Source organism: Bufo bufo, chromosome 9 (genome assembly GCF_905171765.1).
Source record: "Bufo bufo chromosome 9, aBufBuf1.1, whole genome shotgun sequence".
Lineage (NCBI taxonomy): Eukaryota > Metazoa > Chordata > Amphibia > Anura > Bufonidae > Bufo > Bufo bufo.
The window spans coordinates 1,998,860-2,022,160 of record NC_053397.1 but is presented as its reverse complement, the minus strand read 5'-3'; the positions used below and the strand labels follow the sequence as shown (position 1 = coordinate 2,022,160).

The window sequence follows — 23,301 nt, the reverse complement described above, 5'->3', positions numbered from 1 at the left end:
AGATGCTTAGCACTTGTTGGCCCTTTTGCCTTCACTCTGCGGTCCAGCTCACCCCAAACCATCTCGATTGGGTTCAGGTCCGGTGACTGTGGAGGCCAGGTCATCTGGCGCAGCACCCCATCACTCTCCTTCATGGTCAAATAGCCCTTACTTTCAAAGTTTTCCCAATTTCTCGGCTGACTGACTGACCTTCATTTCTTAAAGTAATGATGGCCACTAGTTTTTCTTTACTTAGCTGCTTTTTTCTTGCCATAATACCAATTCTAACAGTCTATTCAGTAGGACTATCAGCTGTGTATCCACCTGACTTCTCAACGCCACTGATGGTCCCAACCCCATTTATAAGGCAAGAAATCCCACTTATTAAACCTGAGAGGGCACACCTGTGAAGTGAAGACCATTTCAGGGGACTACCTCTTGAAGCTCATCAAGAGAATGCCAAGAGTGTGCAAAGCAGTAATCAAAGCAAAAGGTGGCTACTTTGAAGAACCTAGAATATGACATATTTTCAGTTGTTTCACACTTGTTTGTTATGTATATAATTCCACATGTGTTAATTCATAGTTTTGATGCCTTCAGTGTGAATCTCCAATTTTCATAGTCATGAAAATAAAGAAAACTCTTTGAATGAGAAGGTGTGTCCAAACTTTTGGTCTGTACTGGACTAGGACTTCAGTCTTTTGTCCAGCCCTGACAACCAAAAAAATTGATCAGAGCCCTGATACAATTCAGGCTTTGAATACACTCCAAGTTAATGAGCAGGCAATGGGCCCCTAAGCAAAGGGAGGGGGGAGTGTACTTATTTAAAATATAGCTTTTAATAAGTTATACGATAAGCAGAGTAAAAAGGACTCACTAAACGAAAAACATACAAACATAGATAGGACCAATTAGTACCAGGCTGGTACAAATGAAAAATTCTGCTCCGTCTGTGAGGACGCGAGCAGTCTTACCAGACCCTTTGTAGTAAGTGGGTACGGTTCCTTGGTAACCGGAGGCAGGAAAACCTGGGAGTATGCCGGGCGGAGGACGGATGCTTCAGCTGTGCAGTCAGGTAGATCAGACAGTGTAGTCAGGTAGATCAGACAATAGGAGGAGTCCTATATATCCCTATCAAGGTGAGAGGGGCTATTATGCTGCTACCTGTCTATACAGAGCACTCGCCTTGAAAAAGGCGACCCCGTCCGGTAGCCTGTCCCTATGGTGGACCTGTACCCTAGAACTACAGAAGGTTTTGTTCAGTGATGAATGGATGATGATACTTCCAGTGGTCACCCGACGTGGCACGTTTCTGTCCGTGACTTCTTCAGGGGGAACGACTGCAGGAGGTAACAATATAGCCGTAGGTATTTAACCTTAGGCTAGTTAAGCACTGAGGAAAAAGGACAGGCTGTCCTTTTTCCTCAGTGCTTAACTAGCCTAAGGTTAAATACCTACGGCTATATTGTTACCTCCTGCAGTCGTTCCCCCTGAAGAAGTCACGGACAGAAACGTGCCACGTCGGGTGACCACTGGAAGTATCATCATCCATTCATCACTGAACAAAACCTTCTGTAGTTCTAGGGTACAGGTCCACCATAGGGACAGGCTACCGGACGGGGTCGCCTTTTTCAAGGCGAGTGCTCTGTATAGACAGGTAGCAGCATAATAGCCCCTCTCACCTTGATAGGGATATATAGGACTCCTCCTATTGTCTGATCTACCTGACTACACTGTCTGATCTACCTGACTGCACAGCTGAAGCATCCGTCCTCCGCCCGGCATACTCCCAGGTTTTCCTGCCTCCGGTTACCAAGGAACCGTACCCACTTACTACAAAGGGTCTGGTAAGACTGCTCGCGTCCTCACAGACGGAGCAGAATTTTTCATTTGTACCAGCCTGGTACTAATTGGTCCTATCTATGTTTGTATGTTTTTCGTTTAGTGAGTCCTTTTTACTCTGCTTATCGTATAACTTATTAAAAGCTATATTTTAAATAAGTACACTCCCCCCTCCCTTTGCTTAGGGGCCCATTGCCAGCCCTGACAACCCCAAAAAATGGAGTACATTTCTTTAAATGTGTCAGATCTATGCACAGCTTGTTTTAAGCGATTGCTTTACTCACTATTCACTTTATTTGATCAGTAGACAGCACTTCATAGACAGTAGGTAGTAGACTAGACAGCGCATGATAGAAAGACCACATTATAGCCGGTAGATAGTATCAGGAGATAATCAATGGCAGACAGTAGTAGTTGATAGAGAACAGATAGTTGACAGTGAGCAGATGTTTTTGTACTCATCTTTATTTTTAATGAACAGTTGTGTTTTTCCGTTGTTTTTATTTTATGTTGTCTTGTTGGGCAGTCTACACATCTATTTTATTTGTTGTAGATTTCAGCTTTCCAGTCAAATACTTTGACACGCAAAGTGAAGCGAACCCTGCCCAGCCCTCCTCCTGATGAAGCTCACCTTCCACTGACCACCAGTCAGGCTCATTCCCAAATATACATGCCGAATCTCACACAGAAGATAACAGGAGGCCAAGCCATTCAGATGCCAAAAGTTGGTTTTCTTAAAACCATTGACCATGATCTGAAGATTGTAGAGCAAGAATCCACTAAACTACGCAAACAGCAGGCTGAGCTGGAAGAGGAAGAAAAGGAGATTGATGCTAAACTGAAGTATTTAGAACTTGGCATCACTCAGAGGAAGGAGTCCGTTGTGAAGGACAGAGGGGGTACCAGAGATTTTTCTTACCTCAGATCTCTGGGTGAAAATAGGGATTACATGTCAGATAGTGAGCTCAACAACATGCGAATGAATGGCTATGACGGCAGCACTCTCTTAAGCAGGACTAGCACAGCCCCCCAGTATACCGACTTTCAGGCCACACAACAGTTTCAAACATCATCTTCTGCTTATACATCTAACACCTATCAGTACTCTACTGGCCAAACAGTGGCCCCAGTTTCTGCACCTGCCCAGCAGACGAGGTTTCAGCAGCCACAGTACCCTGTGTCTAGTAACGGTCCATCACAAAACAACTTCCAGACCCAATTACCCAGTTATCCTGCACAAAGTTCATATCAGACTCACAGCATTGCACCAACAACAGGTTATCAGACAGATGTAGGCCTTCAGAGTCATACTGCTTTCAGGCCACCAAATGCTTATCAAGCCCAAACCACCTATGCTAATCAAGCTCCATTGCAAACCACTTTACAAGCAGGGTTCCCACCACAAGCTGAGAGTCAAGGCACTCATCAGAAACCTCGGCAGACATCACTGGCTGACCTAGAGCACAAAGTCCCTACCAATTATGAAGTCATTGGAAACCCCACAGTAGTCATATCATCAGCAACGCCCGACTCTGGTTTCAGTAACACAACTGTGTGCAGTAATTATGACCAGTACAAGACCACCGAGGTAAGACAAGCAGAAAGGGCTAGCGGAGCAGAGAGTCCCACCAATAGTTATCCTTCAGACTCTCTCTATACAAACTTAGAACAAAACATTCCTCGTAACTATGTAATGATTGAGGATATCAGTGAACTCACAAAAGAGAACCCTCCATCATCAGAAAGCCAAAAAATAGAACCTGGACCCCAGTCTCTGCAGCACAAAAGTAATGGCCGTCACATGCAAGAGAAAAATGGCCACGTGGAAAGTGAAGGTTCAAGCAAGCCGCCATGCTGTTATTCCAGAGCCGAGGAAGAGTCTGAAGAAGATGTATATGATCAGCATGGCACAGATTACAGAGGGAGAAGCAGCTATCAGCGAAGCAATGACAGCAATGGCAGAGACTCCTATTATTATGGAGATAATGATTCTAGGCACTCTACGCGTATAGAGAAACACGGATCTGGTGTTGGAATGCAGAAACATTCCTCTAAAAATCTGGCGCCTGCTGTCGTGTCATCTAAGAGAAGTAAACACAGGAAGCAAGGAATGGAGCAGAAAATCTCAAAGTTTTCTCCTATCGAGGAAGCTAAAGATGTAGAATCTGACCTGGCTGCTTCCTACCCAGTGACCTCCTCAATAAGCAGCAGCAGCAGCGTCTCCTCCAGAGCTAAGAAACTGCAGGATGAGATTACTTATGGCTTGAAGAAAAATGTATATGAACAGCAGAAATATTATGGCGTATCCAGCAGAGATATTATGGATGAAGATGATAGAATTTATAGCAGCGGAAGCCGCTCGCGCTCTGCATCCAGTTATGGTATGGAAAAATCAAGTCGTGACTCGGGTAGCGGTCGAAGTAAATCTTATGAACGGGACAGTTCAGATAGGTATCACAAATCAAGTTCCAAACCTTCAAGTCTTACAATGAGTCAAAGCCGAGGAAGAGCTCCAGTACGGACACAGGCCTCAGAAGAAGAGAGTCCTGTAAGTCCTCTTGGGAAGTCCGTTGGTGGTCCTCGTTCGTCCGGTGGCTCCATGCCTCTTTCTGCAGTGGACAGTTGTCCTCAGTTCTGTTCCAGCCACTCATTGCCTGACGTACAAGACCATGCTAAAGAAGTGCCAAGAAACCATACCTATAAACAAGAAGATGCTTACATGATGGACGATTCCCACTGTGTAGTGTCAGACAGTGAAGGTAAAGACTGTAAGTGGTGATGTCTCAGCATGCTGGAGATGATTACCTCATTTCTATTGTCTCATGCAAGTCATACAGAAATCTGCATTTTCCTGCATTTGCATGCTGTGCCTTCCCACCTCATCTCTCTGCCGTTTCTTTGTGTCAGCATGGTGCTGTTCAGAGGTTTCCGTGGTGGTTTTTCTTTTCTTTGTGTCATGTATGTTGCCACGTGGTGCACTCACAGGCAAGTATTGGTCCTTTGCTGTCTCTGACCACGCTTGCATGTCCTATGCTAAATCTTGTAAGTTTGTTGCATGGCTTCAGTCTACTCTCTCTTCATCATTGGTCACAGTCGCTGACCACAGTTTTATTTTTTGGTTTATAAAGCCTATCATTTGGGTCAGGAAGAAACTGATTGGTTTGACAAACCAAGAGAGGCTCGTTCTGATCGGTCAAGATATTATAGCAGCCACTCCTCATCACAGAAGAAAATGCCGGTCAAACACACATATCATGATTATGATGAACCTCCTGATGAGGATATGTGGCAACATGAGGAATATTCTCAGCCTTGTCCTTCATCAAAAGAACACAGACATCATGGAGACTCTGGAAGGCATTCTTCTTCTTCCCGACACCTGGATGAACAGTCTAGACGATCATCTAAACAGCACCCAAGAGATCAAGGGAGACATGAATCACGCTCACATTCCCAGTCTGCCTCAGCTTTGAAGAAGTCGCAGCAGTCAGATTCTAGATCACAATCTGGCTATCCAACAAGTTCCTCCGACTATTCCCAACAGTCAAGGCAAACATTGAGTTATCACCATAGCTCAGAAACACAGAAGCCCCAGAAGCAATCCCAGATATCACAGCAGCAAAAACCAGACTCTCATCACCAGGGATCACAGCAAGCAAGACCGCCACAGACTGGACAACAGCAGCAAGCAAGACAGCAGCAACCTCAGCAACAAGGTTCCAGACAGCAGCAGCAGGTGTCCGGGCCTCCGCAACAAGGGTCTCACCAGTCTTCTCATCAGCCCATGCCTCATCAAACTTCACATCAAACTACTCATCAGCAGCCACCGCCTCAGCAAGGACCAAGTCAACCAACTAGGACACAAGTGCAACAGCAACCGCAACAAAAGCAGCAGACACCTGGTAGCCAGGGGCAGACTGCGCCACGACAACAGCAGCCGCAGCCGCCCGCACCTCAAGGACAGGTGCCATTACGGACACAACAGCAGCAGCAGCAGCAGCCACAACAGACAGTGAAACCGCAGCAGAACCTGCAACCTACTGCCCAGCAATCTGCACAAGTAAGTATGACACAACCATAGAAAAGGGCGGCCAGACACCAAAAATGTGGTAGCTAATTCTGGGAAGCAACTTTGTGCCATTTATTGTACTGGGGTCTTCTTATGTGCCAGAGGGTACTTTGACCTCATCAAATGAATGGCATCAAAGTCTCTCCAAGGTTTTGATACTGTGCCCCACATTTATGAGCGCTGTGTGAGGTCCTCTGGTGACATGGCATGTACCCTCTTGGGTTCCCTTATTGCCTGTTCAAGCCAGCAGAATCTCACCAGTGATGAATGTGTTGTATGTAGAAATGACTGGAGATATTGAATGTTTTGTTTTATCTATCCCAGCCAAAAGTAGAACCAATGGATGCCTCTAAGATGACAACAAAGCCAGCGACTCAGCCAGGAAGGGGGCCACAGACATCAGTGGCAGGCGCTCCTGCAGGTGCGTCCCAGGAGCTCTGTATGTAGGAGAGGGGGTCCCATCATAAGGGCCATCACTTTCAGACCACCAAAGGTAGTAACGTCTCATGTAGTGAAGCAACCAGCTGTAAAGTACAGACCAGATATTACAGTCTATATAGAACATACCAGTCATAGAGAGTCGAGCATTACACAAAGATGGTGTCCTAATATGGGAGAATTGTGTGCTATGGAGCAGGGATCACAAGCAAAAGTGAAACCAAGCAAGCGATGTGCAGAAGAAGGTGGAGACCAGCCCTAGTCGAGGGTCTATACCAATCCATTCACCGGAGCAGTCTGGTATCTGCCTGCATTTCGTGGTAGTGGGTAAAACACACAGCACACGGAGGACTGACCCTTCAAGGGGGTTAGTAATAGCAGATGATGGAGGAGTGACAGGGTGTCTCGTCCACACAACTTACAAGCAGTCTGGATGTACTCTTGGGGGCCCATAAGACCATGAGATGGAGGTAGGTTGAGTTCCTGGAGGTGCAGGAGTTGGCTGTATATCTGCTACTTCACGTAGTCTTTGTGATTGGGCTGTCAAAAAGTAGATGGAAGCATCTTGGGTGGCACCAGAAGGAGCTGGTGTCTATATGTAGCCCTTATCCTGAGAGTTCTCAAGGAGTTCTCTTTAACAGGTGCAAAAATTGGGCCAAAACCAACCACAACAGGAGCGGCCCCAGGACAGCCTGGCCCCGAAGGTGAAAGCATGTTTTCCAAAATCCTGCCTGGAGGAGCAGCTGAACAAGCTGGCAAACTGACTGAGGGTAAGGGAGCAGCTCCAAATCTGTGGATAACGGTGGAAGATCTGAAGGAGGGGAATACATGTACACTCACATGATAAGCACATGACACACATATGATACCTGGTATAACAGTTGTATCATGTATGATACATTGTATGACTTATGTGGTATGACATGCTTATGATGGATAGTACTGTACGTGTTATAATGTATGATACATTGTATAACAAGTGTATGACATGTATATTATATATGTGGTATTAACGGTGCACTGTGTGATGTATGACAAGTGTATGCTTGGTGGTAGGAAACATGGTATAACATATGGATGATGTTTAATACGTGGTATGACAGGTGTATGATACTTGGTACAATACATAATATAGCATATATGGCACATCCTGTGACAGTTGTATGATATATGGTATGACAGGTAACGTGTGGCGTGGTATGATGTATGGTATCTGGTATGACAGATGTATGATCCCTGGTTTAATACATAGTATAACTTGCATGGTACGTGGTATAGCGTGTATGATACATGGTAGGACACCCATGATGGTGTCCTCTTCTGGTTGTGTCCTCACATATTGGTGGATGGGGAACCCTGCCATATAAATTGGTTCCTCAGTGTCAGGCAGCAGCTGACAAGTTGGGGTTCATGTCTAGTGACTGTGGTTGTGGTGGTACCTCCGTGTTCCTGTACCTCCATCATCCTCTGCTCTTTACTGTTTTACCTTCTTCTCTTCTCTCTTTTCAGCGGTGTCTGCATTCGGCAAGAAGTTCTCCTCATTTTGGTGAGCGCCATCAGAGGTGAGTCTCCATCTTGCTCTGCTGACATATTTTTGGATGATCATATATATAAAAAAGTACCTGCACTAGCGTACTAAGAAAACTATAGCACCGCTATTCTTCAAGTGTACAGTTGTGTTCAAAATAATAGCAGTGTTTAAAAAAGTGACTAAAGCTCAGAATCCTTCTAATAGCTTCTATCTCCATCCACACAGATGGCATTGGGAACACCACACCTTCTATTCCAAATCAAAACATGAAGAAAAATATATCACATTTGTGTTGTTTCTCTAAAAAAAATTGAAGAAAAGTGAATATTAGACTGTTCAAAAAAATAGCAGTGTTTGTCTTCATCTTTACAAACATTCCCTCTATAAACTGAGAAATGTCTGAAGCTTCTCTTCCCTCTGAATCCCGTCACTAATACTCAGTTGTATACCCGCTGTCTCTGAGACCTGCTGGACGTCTGTGCTGCTCGGAGTCACCACCTTCTGCCCCTGTGAACAGGTTCTCCAGCCCCGGATGATCGGACCACATCCCACAGTTCTTCTCTATTTCTTGGTTTTGCCCCAGAAACTGCATGTTTGATGTCACCCAGAAGTTTCCTATTGGATTAAGACCCGGGGATTGGGCCGGCGGCTCCATGACGTCAGTCTTGTTGGTCTGGAGCCGAGATGTTGCCCGTTTACGGGTGTGTTTGGGGTTGTTGTCTTGTTGGAACACCCATTTCAAGGGCATCTCCTCTTCAGCATAAGGCAGCATGACCTCTTCCAGTATTCTGATGGATTCAGACTGATCCATGATCCCTGGTCTGTGATAAATAGGCCCAACACCGTAGTATGAGACACATCCCCATATCATGATGCTTGTCCACCATGCTTTACTGTCTTCACAGTGTACTGGGGCTGAATTCAGTGTTTGGGGGTCGTCTAACAAACTGTCTCCGGCCACTAGACCCAAACAGAACCATCTCACTTCCATCAGTCCACAGAATGTAGTCTCTTTAGGCCGTCAATGTGCTCTTTGGCAGATTGTAAGCTCTTCAGCACACGTCTTGTTTCCAGCAGTGGGACTTTGCGGGGGCTTCTTGGAGATCGCTCGGCTTCACATCGGCGTCTTCTCATTGTAACAGGACTCACAGGGAACTTTACACCTTCTTCATCTTCCTGGAGCTGATTGTTGGCCGAGTCCTCGCCATTGGGCTTTTCTTCTATCCATTCCAATGGTAGTCTTTCGCTTTCTTCCCCGTCTTTCAGGTTTTGCCATTTTAAAGCATTTGTGATCATTTTAGCTGAGCAGCCGATCATTTTCTGCACTTCTTTATATGTTTTCTCCTCTCCAATCAACTTTTTAATCAAGGTGCGCTGTTCTTCTGAACAATGTCTGGAACGACCCATGTTCCTCAGAGTTTCAGAGAGAAATGCGCTGTAACCGGCAGGTACGACATCTGCTGCCTTCCTGCCTTATATAAGGGCAATCATTGCCACCTGTTATTCAAAGAATCACTGACCTCACTCATTGAACTCCACACTGCTATTATTTTGAACATGTCCCTTTCAATAAGTGATTGAATTACAGAGAATCAGCAGCAGGTGGGTCCTGACTGTTGGGTTTCTGTTACTCTACTACACCTGATAGTAAATTATCTGCCATGTAGAAATATCATTTCTACCAAAAACAGTGACTGATCAGGTTAGTGATGTCTGACTGCTATTATTTTGAATACAACTGTACGTGCTGGAGCATAGTGCCTTGTGGTACTGGGGAATATGTGCCCTTATAAATCCGGATACAGATGTTGTGCTCTTTTCTATATCGCTTATACGCTATACATCAAAATGGCTGCAAGAACAGCGCTAAAGTACCGGCAAGTAGTGGCTTGTCTTATTCATCCAGTGCGTTCCCTGCTGTAGGTCCTAAGGGGTCGCTGGAACTGAGCTGCCGAGTGTCACAGCAGGTAAGTACCTCCGGCTTACCTCGTACACGTTCAGCTCCGGCTGGTAGCTGGAACGCTCGGATGTAGCCCGCAAATCCGTGTGATGTCACAATCTCTGGGTACAGAAGCCTGTGGGGATCGAAACACCGCCAGTGCGTTTCAGAATGTACGAATTCCTTCCTCAGGGATGGGGTTTAGCTTTGTATATCTATTTATATATTCACTGTTCTCCACATATAAAATTAGATTTTTTGTGGTTACCATGGGGTTTACACACTCCACCAAATAAATTCCACGTTGTTATTTTTGGGGGTCTTCTTCCTGTTTATTACACTGGGCTGGTAGCTGTTGACTATTATTTTGCCTCAGTGTTTTTATTATTTCCCTACACTGTCCCGCTTCTTCATTAGATTGGGTAATGGCAGGGATTTCTAAGTCCCCATTATGTTTTCTTTTCCCCCGTTCTGTAATAAAGCTTTGCGGTCCATCCTTCCCACTTCTTGCTTAATTGTATTCCCATAGACCAGTGACAACCCCCAGATCAGATAGACACATGTATCAGATATTACACAATAGAATTAGCAATAACACAACGCAATTTACCCCCCAAAAATAAGGAATTCCTTATAAAAATAAAAAATATGAAAAATACAAAAAATATATGAAAAATATATACCAGAGTATAGTCCAAAGACATTAGTCTTGTCAATAGAGTTAGTTCCTAGTTGTTGTCCTGGATATAGAAGGAATTGATGTTTTATTTATTCAGAGAATGTTCATTGTAGTTTGGAGGAGATTTCTCTAGATACCATTGACACAGACTGTTGGTGGTGAGGAGTCGGTGTATACAGATGGTACCGATACGCTGCTGCCAGTAAGTATACATGATTATAGAAATGTAATTCTGACTTCTATGTAGGTTACTCAGCAGTACATCACCGCTGCCCTTGCGGCCCGGTGTTGTGGCGTCCCACGTGGTGTCCGTGTATCATTCATGCAGGCCGTCCGCCCTGGATTGCCTCTACTTTATAGTGTTGTCTTTGCGTCCCACGCGATCACTGGCGCCTTGCGCTTTTTACCTCTCTTCAGATGAATTCCGATCTTTGGTTGAGGTATAAGGTTATTCAGACTTGATCTCACCTCCAGATATCTGGCCTTAGGATTTTCTTTACAGTAACAAAATAAACAAAAATAAAAACCAATATACCAGTTATGACTGTCGGTAATAACCAATGAAAAAGAGGGGGGGGGGGTAAGACCCATATTACCTCTGGCCCCCTTACAACACCAACCCTATCAAATAAAGGACACTGACACTGCTCTTCTTTTATCATATATATATATATATGTTGTTGGGTGGTAATCGGCCACAGCGATTTATATACCCTGCTTGACCCCCGCCTCCCCCCCCCCCCCCCCCGAATCGGAACCCTGCATTAACCCTAGCCTTACCGGAATGCCATTAATGGCTGAACAGGGGCCAGGGGTATAGCCGCAACCGAAGGTAGGGGAGGGAACCACTAGTCCCTGCCCACCCTCCATAAACAGTCAGGTGGCCACCAATCCGGTCAGTATAGATACAAATAAAAGAGTGGAAACTAGGTCAAAAACGCACCTGTACTTGACTTGCATTTTTGATGAATTTTTTTGGCACATCATTACCTTTCCATATTCATTGTACGATATCATATTTTCTCTATCTAGTTGCTTGTAATTGTATACCATGCTTCCCAAATCCATTTAGAATAATTGAGATTTCATTATATTCTATAGCACTAGATTTATACCATATTCTTCTATGTTTTTTATTTTTAGTTTTCTTATTTTTTTTGTTATTATTTTTCTATAATTATGGTCCAGTAATGGTTTTGATGTGATCAAGATATCTATTTAATTACTCTGAATACACCCCCAATTTAGGAGGTTTAAAAGAAACGAAGGGACTACTAGCCCACTCCCTGAACCCCAAAAGACAAAAAGAAGGAAAAGGAAAGCCTCATCGCTAGGGAAGGAACAGGGTCACCACCTATAAAACCCTGCTCCTGGACCTAACTCCTATCCGTATGGGCACCTCTCGATGGTAGAGATGCCCATACACAGGATCCTGGAAAACCCTGGTAACCCTTGGATGCCCTAAAGGTAATGACAGGGCAAAGACAACCCGTTTCTTCCCTGGTGAAGGAATCAGCATCTTGCTGAGGCCTAGTAAACACAACAAGCGGAACACTTAACTTCTGAGGATGATGGATGAACAGGACTTCAACAAGAACCACACTACAGCTCTTCCAAAACCAAATGAAGCTATGGGTAAAGTCAGACTAAATGGGTAAAGTGGACATATCAGCAACACACAGACAAAGTGAAACCAAAAGAGGCTGTCAGATCACTAATATGCAGTCACTCTTTCAGTCCTTCTAACACCTGTCACAGTACCCCCCCTTTTACGGGTGACCTCCGGGCACCCAGGACCGACCTTATCAGGATGAGCTCTGTGGAATGCTCTCACCAGATGACTAGCATTAACATCAGTCGCTGGAACCCACATCCCCTCCTCTGGTCCGTACCCTCTCCAATTGACAAGATACTGGAGGGATCTCCGGAGAACTCAGGAGTCCACAATCCTGCTGATCTGAAATTCTAAATTGCCGTCCACCATGACAGGAGCGGGAGGCAAGGAGGACGGCTCAACAGGTTCGACACATTTCTTTAACAACTATTTATGAAATACGTTATGGATTTTCAAAGCCTGAGGAAGTTCAAGACGGAAGGCTACAGGGTTAAAAATGGCAGTGATCTTATAATCACCAATAAATCTTGGGCCCAACCACACAGAATCACCCACTCTCAGGTCCGGACCACTCATACGTCTCCTGTCAGCCGCACTCTTATACCTGTTGCCCATCTTTTTCAGGTTATTTTGGATTTTCCGCCAAATAGAAGACAAAGAGGAGGAAAATCGTTCCTCCTCAGGAATGCCGGAATTTTGAGCACCAGAAAATGTACCAAACTGTGGATGGAACCCATATGCCCCAAAAAAGTCGACTTATCAGTGGATTCCTGTCTACGGTTATTAATGGCAAACTCAGCCAACGACAAGAATGAAGACCACTCTTCCTGATTCTCTTAAACAAAACATCTCAAGTAAGTCTCCAGATTCTGATTAGTGCGCTCCGTCTGTCTGTTCGACTGAGGATGAAAAGCCCAAGAGAAGGACAATTGTACACCCAGACGAGTACAGAACGCTTTCCAGAATCTGGAAACAAACTGAGTCCCTCTATCGGACACCATATCAGAGGGAATGCCATGTAGTTTCACAATGTTGTCGACAAACACCTGTGCAAGAGTTTTAGAATTGGGTAGACTAGGTAATGCAATAAAGTGTGCCATTTTACTAAAACGATCGACAACCCTAATTCGGTAAATCCGTGATAAAATCCATGGACAAATGGGTCCAAGGTCTGGACGGGATGAGCAATGGAAGCATAGATCCGGAAGGCTGAGTATGTGCCACCTTAGCACGTGCACAGGTACCACAGGCTGACACATCGTCCTCCACCCACTTTCGCAACCCCGGCCACCAGAATCTGCGAGAGATGAGATCGACAGTCGATCTGCTCCCAGGGTGCCCAGCAAGCACCGTACAGTGATGTTCCTCGAACACTTTGTGATGTAAATCGGAGGGAACAAATAATTTCCCCGGAGAACAAGAGACCAGACTATCCTCCTGTGCCTCCAACACCCTGGCCTCGAGATCGGGATAAAGAGCGGATATGACTACCTCTTCAGATAAAATAGGACGAGGGTCATTAGACTCCCCCCCACCTCCCCCAAGATAGCTATGTGACAAAGCATCCGCCTTGACATTCTTAACCCCAGGGCGGTAAGTGACGATGAAGTTAAATCTGGTGAAAAACAATAACCATCTGGCCTGCCTTGGGTTCAGTCACTTAGCCGACTCCAGGTAGGTAGGATTCTGATCCGTAATAGGATGAATTGCTCCTTCCAACCAATGCCGCCATTCCTCGAACGCCAACTTAATGGCCAGCAATTCCCTATTCCCCACATCATAATTCCTTTCAGCAGTTGAGAGTTTTTTAGAGAAAAATGCACATGGGCGCCATTTACTATGTGAAGGACCCTGCGACAAGATTGCTCCTACCCCAACCTCTGACGCGTCAACCTCAACAATAAATGGCTGAGACACGTCCGGTTGCACCAGAATAGGGGCCGAAGCAAAACATTCTTTCACAGCAGAAAAGGCCTGTAATGCCGCATCAGACCAGGTAGAAATATCCACACCCTTCCTAGTCATGTCTGTTAAAGGTTTAACCACCGATAAATAGTTCAAGATAAATTTACGGTAGTAGTTGGTAAACCCTAAAAACCGCATAAGCGCTTTCAGATTTTCGGGTCGATCCCAGTCCAACACGGCCCGGATCCAGACGAAAACCTGAGGATGAGAGCAGGTAACCCAGAAATTGCACTTCCTGTACAGCAAATACCGTACACACTTTTCTATCTTAGCATACAACTTATTCTCTCTTAGGATCTGTAACACCTGTCTCACATGATCCTGATGAGTCTCCATATTAGGCAAATAAATTAGTATGTCATCAAGGTATACAACGACAAACCTCCCCACCAGATGATGAAAGATGTCATTGACAAAGTGTTGAATAACCGCAGGAGCATTGGTTATCGCAAAGGGTATGACCAGGTTTTCAAAATTACCCTCAGGGGTATTAAATGCGGTCTTCCACTCATCCCCCTCCTTGATCCTTACCAGATTATATGCCCCCCTCACATCCAATTTAGAGAACAACTTGGCACTAACAATCTGACTAAACAAAACCGGAATCAAAGGAAGGGGGTAAGGATCACGGACGGTAATACGATTGGGCTCACAGAAGTCCAGACATGGTCTCAGGGTACCATCCTTTTTCTTTACAAAGAAAACTCCAGCAGCCACTGGGGACCTGAATGGTCTAATATGTCCCTTTGCCAAACTCTCTGTAATATACTATCGCCTTTCTTTCGGGTTCCGAAAGATTATATAACAGAGATTTGGGCAATTTAGCTCCGGGAATAAGATTGACAGGACAGTCATACTCCCGGTGCGGAGGCAACTCCTGATTACCACTCTCAGAGAGCTCAGCAGAAAATTCAGAAATGAACGAGGGAACGGTTTTAGTTGTAACTATAGAGAATGATGCATTAAGACAGTTGCCTATGCAAAAATCACTCCAATCGAGAATTTGTCTTGGTTGCCAATCGATGTTAGGGTTATGTTTGCTTAACCATGGTAAGCCCAACACCAACGGAGCAGGCAGACCCTCCAACACATAACAGGAGATAGATTCCTGATGCAAATCACCCACTCTTAAATTAATGTAGTTCACTACCTGCGACAGGCAGTTTTGGGTGCTGAGTCAATTTCAAAGTCAAAAATACTTTTCTCTAATACATTAGTAGTCAACTCGTAAATGCGTACAAACTGTCCATCAATCAAGTTAACTCCTGCCCCACTGTCGATAAATGCTTCGATTTTCACAGTTTTGGACTCTAGTGCCACCTCGGCAGACGGATGCTACCAGTAAAAGACAAATGTAGGTTTTCTTGCTCCCCACCCACACCACCAATAGTAACTTGGGGATTAAGCGTCTTTTTCTCTTTGTTTACACCTTGATGCTGCAAGTACGGACAAATATTCACAAAATGTCCCTTCTTGCCACAACAAAAGCAGACTCCTTTCACATGACCCAAGCTTTTGCCAGGAGTTCCAGGAGTAGCTCCTCCTAACTGCATAGGCTCATCACAAGGCGCAACCCCCAGTGTCTCTCCACCATAAGTGTCAAAGGAAGCAGTACCCTTATTGGACAGTACGTCCTGAAGGTGAGGACCCCTAAATCTCTCCCTCAGGCGTCTATTAAGATGTACAGCAAGGGACATAGCTGCCTCCAATGACACAGGATTTTCATGAAAGGCCAACGCGTCCTGCAGTCTCTCAGAATTGGCTACGGAGAGCAGGATCGTTCCACTCAGTATCGGTAGCCCATCTCCTAAATTCAGAGCAATAGGTCTCTGCGGAATGTTCTCCCTGCTGCAAACTCCGTAACTTGGTCTCGGCCTGAGAGATCCGATCCGGTTCATCGTAGATGAGACCCAAGGCTCTAAAGAATTCATCTTCCGACTGGAGGGACGGTGACCCGGTCGGCAGAGAAAAAGACCAAGATTGGGCGTCCTCTTTAAAGGGATTCTGCAGTTTTTTTAAACTGATGATCTATCCTCTGGATAGATCATCAGCATCTGATCGGCGGGGGTCCGACACCTGCCGATCAGCTGTTTGAGAAGGCAGCGGCGCTGGCAGTAGTGCTGCGGCCTTCTCGCTGTTTACCGCAGGGTTAGGCTAAGCTCTGTTCACTTGAATGGAGCTTAGCCACGCCCAGGCCAGTGATACTAGTCGTGACGTCACTAGCCCTGCGGTAAACAGCGAGAAGGCCGCGGCGCTACTGCCAGCGCCGCTGCCTTCTCAAACAGCTGATCGGCAGGGGTCCCGGATGTAGGACCCCTGCCGATCAGATGCTGATGATCTATCCTGAAGAACCCCTTTAAGAAACAAATCATACCCACACGTTGACACTCATCCCCAGAAGAGTATGGACGCAGCTTAAAGTATAATTTACATGACTCCCTGAACCATATAAAATTGTCACTACCCCCGGAAAACCTGTCCAGGAGAACCACCTTCGGTTCAGGGCAGGCCTGGGACCCACCACCGGAACCAACAGCCTGTGGACTCTGAATCTGCAAGACCTTCGCGCGGAGGTCTGCTACCTCCAAAGTCAGAGCAGCTGTTCGACCAGTGCAGACATAGTATCTATAGCTGCACAGATCAGAACAAAAAATGTCGGTATGGGCTTGGGATAATGTCACGGATGTAGTAGGGGAGAACACCAAAAGACAACCAGAAGAAAAAGGAAAGACACTAGGCCTCACCGCTAGGGAAGGAAAAGGGTCACCACCTAGAAAACCCTGCTCCTGGACCTAACTCCTATCCATATGGGCACCTCTCGATGGTAGAGATGCCCATACACAGGAACCTGGAAAATCCTGGTGACCCTCGGATGCCTTAATGGTAATGACAGGGCTGAGACAACCCATTCCTTCCCTGGTGAAGGAACCAGTGTCTAGTTGAGGCCTAGTAAACAACCGGGGGGAGGGGGGGGGGGTGATACAAAACACAACAAGTAGAACACTTAACTTCTGAGGATGATGGATGAACAGGACTTCAACAAGAACCAGACTCCAGCTCTTCCAAAACCAAAGTAAGCTATCCAGAGCAAGGAGTGATGGGTAAAGTCAGACTAAATAGGGGGAGGTAAAGTTCACATGATCCACACCTGAATAGGAGGTGTGGACATACCAGCAACACACAGACAAAGTGAAACCAATCTGCAGTCAGTCTTTCAGACCTTCTAACACCTGTCACAGGTGTGGCACTGAGCCACTGAAGGAGTGAGGACACTCTGAAACGCGTCTGGCATGTATTTGAACGTATTGGCACACAGAATTGCCATTATAGTCCCTTTATATATGGGACCGATCATTGCATGCAAAATATCTGGTGGTGAGATCAAGTCTGAATAACCTTATACCTCAACCAGAGAACGGAATTCATCTGAAGAGAGGTAAAAAAGCGCAAGGCGCCAGTGATCGCGTGGGACGCAAAGACAACACTATAAAGTAGAGGCAATCCAGGGCGGACGGCCTGCATGAATGATACACGGACACCACGTGGGACGCCACAACACCGGGCCGCAAGGGCAGCGGTGATGTACTGCTGAGTAACCTACATAGAAGTCAGAATTACATTTCTATAATCATGTATACTTACTGGCAGCAGCGTATCGGTACCATCTGTATACACCGACTCCTCACCACCAACAGTCTGTGTCAATGGTATCTAGAGAAATCTCCTCCAAACTACAATGAACATTCTCTGAATAAATAAAACATCAATTCCTTCTATATCCAGGACAACAACTAGGAACTAACTCTATTGACAAGACTAATGTCTTTGGACTATACTCTGGTATATATTTTTCATATATTTTTTGTATTTTTCATATTTTTTATTTTTATAAGGAATTCCTTATTTTTGGGGGGTAAATTGCGTTGTGTTATTGCTAATTCTATTGTGTAATATCTGATACATGTGTCTATCTGATCTGGGGGTTGTCACTGGTCTATGGGAATACAATTAAGCAAGAAGTGGGAAGGATGGGCCGCAAAGCTTTATTACAGAACGGGGGAAAAGAAAACATAATGGGGACTTAGAAATCCCTGCCATTACCCAATCTAATGAAGAAGCGGGACAGTGTAGGGAAATAATAAAAACACTGGGGCAAAATAATAGTCAACAGCTACCAGCCCAGTGTAATAAACAGGAAGAAGACCCCCAAAAATAACCACGTGGAATTTATTTGGTGGAGTGTGTAAACCCCATGGTAACCACAAAAAATCTAATTTTATATGTGGAGAACAGTGAATATATAAATAGATATACAAAGCTAAACCCCATCCCTGAGGAAGGAATTCGTACACTCTAAAACGCACTGGCGGTGTTTCGATCCCCACAGGCTTCCGTACCCAGAGATTGCGACATCACACGGATTTGCGGGCTACATCCGAGCGTTCCAGCTACCAGCCGGAGCTGAACGTGTACGAGGTAAGCCGGAGGTACTTACCTGCTGTGACACTCGGCAGCTCAGTTCCAGCGACCCCTCAGGACCTACCGGTGGGTGGGATGCGGAATGCACTGGATGAATAAGACAAGCCACTACTTGCCGGTACTTTAGCGCTGTTCATGCAGCCATTTTGATGTATAGCGTATAAGCGATATTGGACAGAACACAACATCTGTATCCGGATTTTTGTTTACACATGATGGTGGTCTCTAATGGTTATGGGACATAGGCTGCAGCAGAAGTCGCGTTAGAGGTGGTGGCGCTAGTGTACCATTTGTTTTAATTGTTTTTAAATCATTTTGGATGATTCTGAATATGTTCTGTTTGGTGATGAGTCGACCACCGTGTGTATGAGCCGACCGCCGTGTGTATGAGCTGACCGTCATGTGTATGAGCCGACCGTCATGTGTATGAGCCGACCACCGTGTATATGAGCCGACCACCGTGTGTATGAGCCAACCGTCATGTGTATGAGCCGATCAGTGTCACGGAACCATGAACCAGACGTACAACAAGAGATAAGTGAAAATAAGAAGGCTTTATTGAAAATAAAGCTGTAAAGCAAAAGTCCAAACGGATGGCGAAACCGAAGCAGAGTCTTTGCGAAGCCAGAGGTCAGGAACCAGAAGGGTAGTCAGACGAAGCCAGGATCAGGAACCAGCAGGGTAGTCGGACGAAACCAGGATCAGGAACCAGCAGGGTAGTCGGACGAAACCAGGATCAGGAACCAGAAGCAGCAGCAGTCTAGAAGCATGGGAACACAGGAGGACCAAGCAAGGAACTGAAGCCACAGACCTCCTATATATATGAGCTAGGCATCCAGCTCCTCCCAGTGGGAAGGAGGAGCCGCAGGGTGGGAGGCTACAAGAAACCCAGAAACCAAGATGGCCGCCAGCACATGTCAAACGAAGGAGAACAGCAAGAAGGTAAGACCATGACAGTACCTCCCCCTCAAGGGCCCCTCCTCCGCGGAGTAAAGAACGGTTTCTGAGGGAAGCGTGCGTGGAAGGCTCGGAGCAAGGCAGGAGCATGGACATCTGCGAAGGGAACCCAGGAACGCTCCTCTGGACCATAACCACGCCAATGGACCAAAAACTGCACCCGACCGCGGACCAGGCGTGAGTCCAGGATATTGCTCACCTCATACTCCTCACGATTACCCACATGGACCGGACGAGGCCGAGGAACCGAGGAAGTGAAACGATTACACACCAGTGGCTTCAACAGGGAGACATGAAACACGTTGGAGATCCGCATGCCAGGAGGAAGCGCAAGGGCATAGGCTACCGGGTTTACCCTGCGAAGCACTCGGAAGGAACCAACAAAGCGAGGCGCCAGCTTGGGAGTGGGCACTCGAAGGTTGAGGTTGCGGGTGGACAACCATACACGGTCTCCGACCTGGTAGGAAGGAGCAGGCGCTCGTCTGCGATCAGCCTGGAGTCTCTGGCGCTGCGCAGAGACCTCAAGGGACTTCTGGATCAGTACCCAAGAAGCACGTAGGACGAAAGGTGATCCTCCACAGCCGGAATATCCTGGGGAGAGAATACCTCCGGTAACACGGCAGGTTGGAACCCATAATTGGGCCATGAAGGGAGACGTCCCAGAGGAAGAGTTCACCGCCGTGTTCCTGGCAAACTCAGCCCAAGGCAGGAGGTCAACCCAATTGTCTTGGTGATCGGAGACATAGCAACGAAGGAATTGCTCCAAGGCCTGATTGGATCGTTCTGCGGCCCCATTGGACTGAGGGTGGTAGGCCGAGGAGAAGGAGAGATGAATCCCCAACTGGGAGCAAAAGGCGCGCCAGAACCTGGACACAAACTGACTCCCCCGATCCGACACAATCTCCTTGGGCAAACCGTGCAACCGGAAGACCTCCCTGGCAAAAATCGTGGCCAACTCTTGTGCAGAGGGTAACTTCTTGAGAGGAACACAGTGGCACATTTTGGAAAACCGATCCACAATCATGAGAATGACCGTATGGCCTCGGGATGGAGGGAGGTCCACAATGAAATCCATCCCCAGGTGTGACCATGGGCGCTCCCCGGTGGCTATGGGTTGCAGAAGGCCCAACGGAAGGTGCCGAGGGGACTTACTCTGGGCACAAACGGAGCATGCCGCTACATATGCGGCGATGTCGGAACGTAGGGAAGGCCACCAGAACAGACGTGAAACAGCCCAGGACAGCTGATTCTTTCCAGGATGCCCCGCGGTCTTGGAGTTATGGTAGGTTCGCAACAACCGAGTGCGCAACTCCTCAGGCACAAAACATCTGCCGTTGGGTCTCCCAGAGGGAGCACCAGATTGAGCCGCCAAAATCTGCTCACCCAGGGGAGAGGTCAGGCTGGTGCGAATGGCGGCCAAGATCTGATTCGGAGGTATGACCGAAGTCGGAATCGACTCCTCCCTGGACAGCTCGGAGTACTGCCGTGATAAGGCATCCGCCCTGATGTTCTTGGAACCGGGTAGGTAGGAGACCACGTAATTAAAACGTGACAAGAACAGAGCCCATCTGGCCTGACGTGGTGTCAATCTCTTGGCCTCAGAAAGGTAGGTCAGATTCTTGTGGTCCGTCAGGATGAGGACCGGAACCACCGAACCCTCGAGCAAGTGCCTCCATTCTTTAAGGGCCTGCACGATGGCCAATAACTCCCTGTCACCAATCTGATAGTTGCACTCCGCGGAAGACAGTTTCCGGGAGTAAAACCCACAAGGAAGCAGAGGACCCTCTGGTGTTCTACGCTGAGACAGAAGGGCGCCTACTCCCGTCTCAGACGCGTCCACCTCGAGGACAAAGGGCAACCCAGGGTTGGATGTGACAGAATCGGAGCCGACACAAAGGCGGACTTTAGAGCCTCAAAAGCTCGGATGGCCTCGAGCGGCCAGACCTGGAAATTACTGCCCTTCCTGGTCAGATCCGTGAGAGGCTTGGCTAGCATGGAAAAGTCCCTGATGAACTTCCGATAATAATTGGCGAAGCCCAAAAAGCGCTGCAGGGAACGAAGACCACTGGGCTGGGGCCACTGTAAGACAGCCGAAACCTTCTCAGGATCCATGGAGAACCCCTCAGCGGAAATGATGTAACCTAAGAAGGTTACCTGGGATCGGTGAAATTCGCATTTCTCAAGCTTACCGAACAGCTTGTTCTCTCGTAACCGTTGCAACACTCGTCTGACATCCAGAATGTGGGCCTCCATGGATTCAGAATATACCAAGATGTCATCCAAATAGACCACCACACACTGCTGCAACAGGTCACGAAAAACATCGTTGATGAATTCCTGAAAGACTGCGGGCGCATTGCACAACCCAAAGGGCATAACCAAGGATTCATAATGACCGGTCCTGGTGTTAAACGCGGTCTTCCACTCATCGCCCGCCTTGATCCTTACCAGGTTATATGCCGCCCTCAGGTCGAGTTTGGTAAAGACCGTGCCCCTTTAAGGCGATCGAACAGCTCGGAAATCAAGGGTATCGGGGTAAGCGTTCTTGATCGTGATGCGATTGAGACCCCTGTAATCGATGCAAGGCCTCAACTCACCGCCCTTCTTTTTCACAAAGAAAAATCCAGCCCCTGCCGGGGACGAGGATTTGCGAATGTGTCCGCGTGAAAGCGCCTCCCTCACGTACTCCTCCATGGCCTCATTCTCCGCTACCGACAGTGGATAGACTTTGCCACGAGGAGGAACGGCACCAGATTGTAACTCTATGGCACAATCGTATGGGCGGTGCGGAGGTAGGGCAAACCGCGCGCACCTTATCGAATACATCCCGGTACTCCTCGTATTCAGGAGGCAACAGAGAGTCCGAGGAGTACACAGCAACTTGACAGACCATGGATGCAACTAGCCCCACACTGCGGTGACCACGAGAGGATCTCGGCCGATCTCCAATCGAAAGTCGGATTATGCTTCCGGAGCCAGGGGTACCCCAAGACCACCGAGTAGTGTGGAGACGAAATAACCTGGAGGCAGACCGACTCTCTGTGAACGGCACCAATGGCTATCCCCACTGGAAGGGTCTCATGAGTCACGTGTGGCGGCAGAAGGGGTCTGCCGTCTATCGCCTCAAGAGCCAGTGGGGAACCTCGAGCCTGCAGAGGAATGGAATTGGCGGCAGCGAACACCTTATCAATGAACAAACCACCAGCACCAGAGTCCACCAACGCCTGGGTCGTCACCGAGCCCCCGACCCAGGAGAGGACAACAGTGATCAGTGGTTTGTCAACACGGGAAACCGGGGACGAGGAGACTCCACCCAAGATCTGCCCCCGACAGGATCTCAGGTGCGAGCGTTTCCCGGACGGTTCGGACATGCCAACCGAAAATGCCCACCGAGACCACAGTACATGCATTGGCCCTCGCGTCTCCGGAGTACCCTCTCCCCCTCGGACAGGCGAGCAAACCCCAGCTGCATGGGTTCACCCCCAGACAAGTCATCCCCAGGAGGCGTGGGAGGAGAGGGAGGCACGGGTGGGACAGCAAACGTAGGCGCCAATCTGTTAGAAAACCTCCGCAGGCTCTCCTTAAAGGAAGGTCTCTCCCTGAGTCTGGTGTCAATCAAAATCAGGAAAGAAATAAGAGACTCGAGCTCCACTGGTAGGTCCTTAGCTGCAACCTCATCCTTCAAGGCATCCGAGAGACCATGAGAGAAAGCAGCGACCAGAGCCTCATTATTCCAGCCCACCTCTGCTGCCAGGGTACGAAACTCAATGGCGTATTCAGCTACGGATCGTGAACCCCTGTCTGATGG

At 47.3% G+C, this 23,301-nt stretch overlaps 1 protein-coding gene across 1 annotated transcript in view; it reads left to right on the top strand.

Moving 5' to 3' along the window:
* Positions 1 to 23,301, top strand: part of BSN (bassoon presynaptic cytomatrix protein) — a 196,166-nt gene that overhangs the window by 138,853 nt on the left and 34,012 nt on the right. Inside the window, exons 7-11 of the mRNA XM_040408639.1 lie at positions 2,375 to 4,580; positions 4,950 to 5,881; positions 6,215 to 6,311; positions 6,970 to 7,098; positions 7,838 to 7,890. Of these exons, the coding sequence (XP_040264573.1) occupies positions 2,375 to 4,580; positions 4,950 to 5,881; positions 6,215 to 6,311; positions 6,970 to 7,098; positions 7,838 to 7,878 (3,405 nt within the window). The 3' untranslated portion in view covers positions 7,879 to 7,890. The remainder of the gene's footprint in view (positions 1 to 2,374; positions 4,581 to 4,949; positions 5,882 to 6,214; positions 6,312 to 6,969; positions 7,099 to 7,837; positions 7,891 to 23,301) is intronic.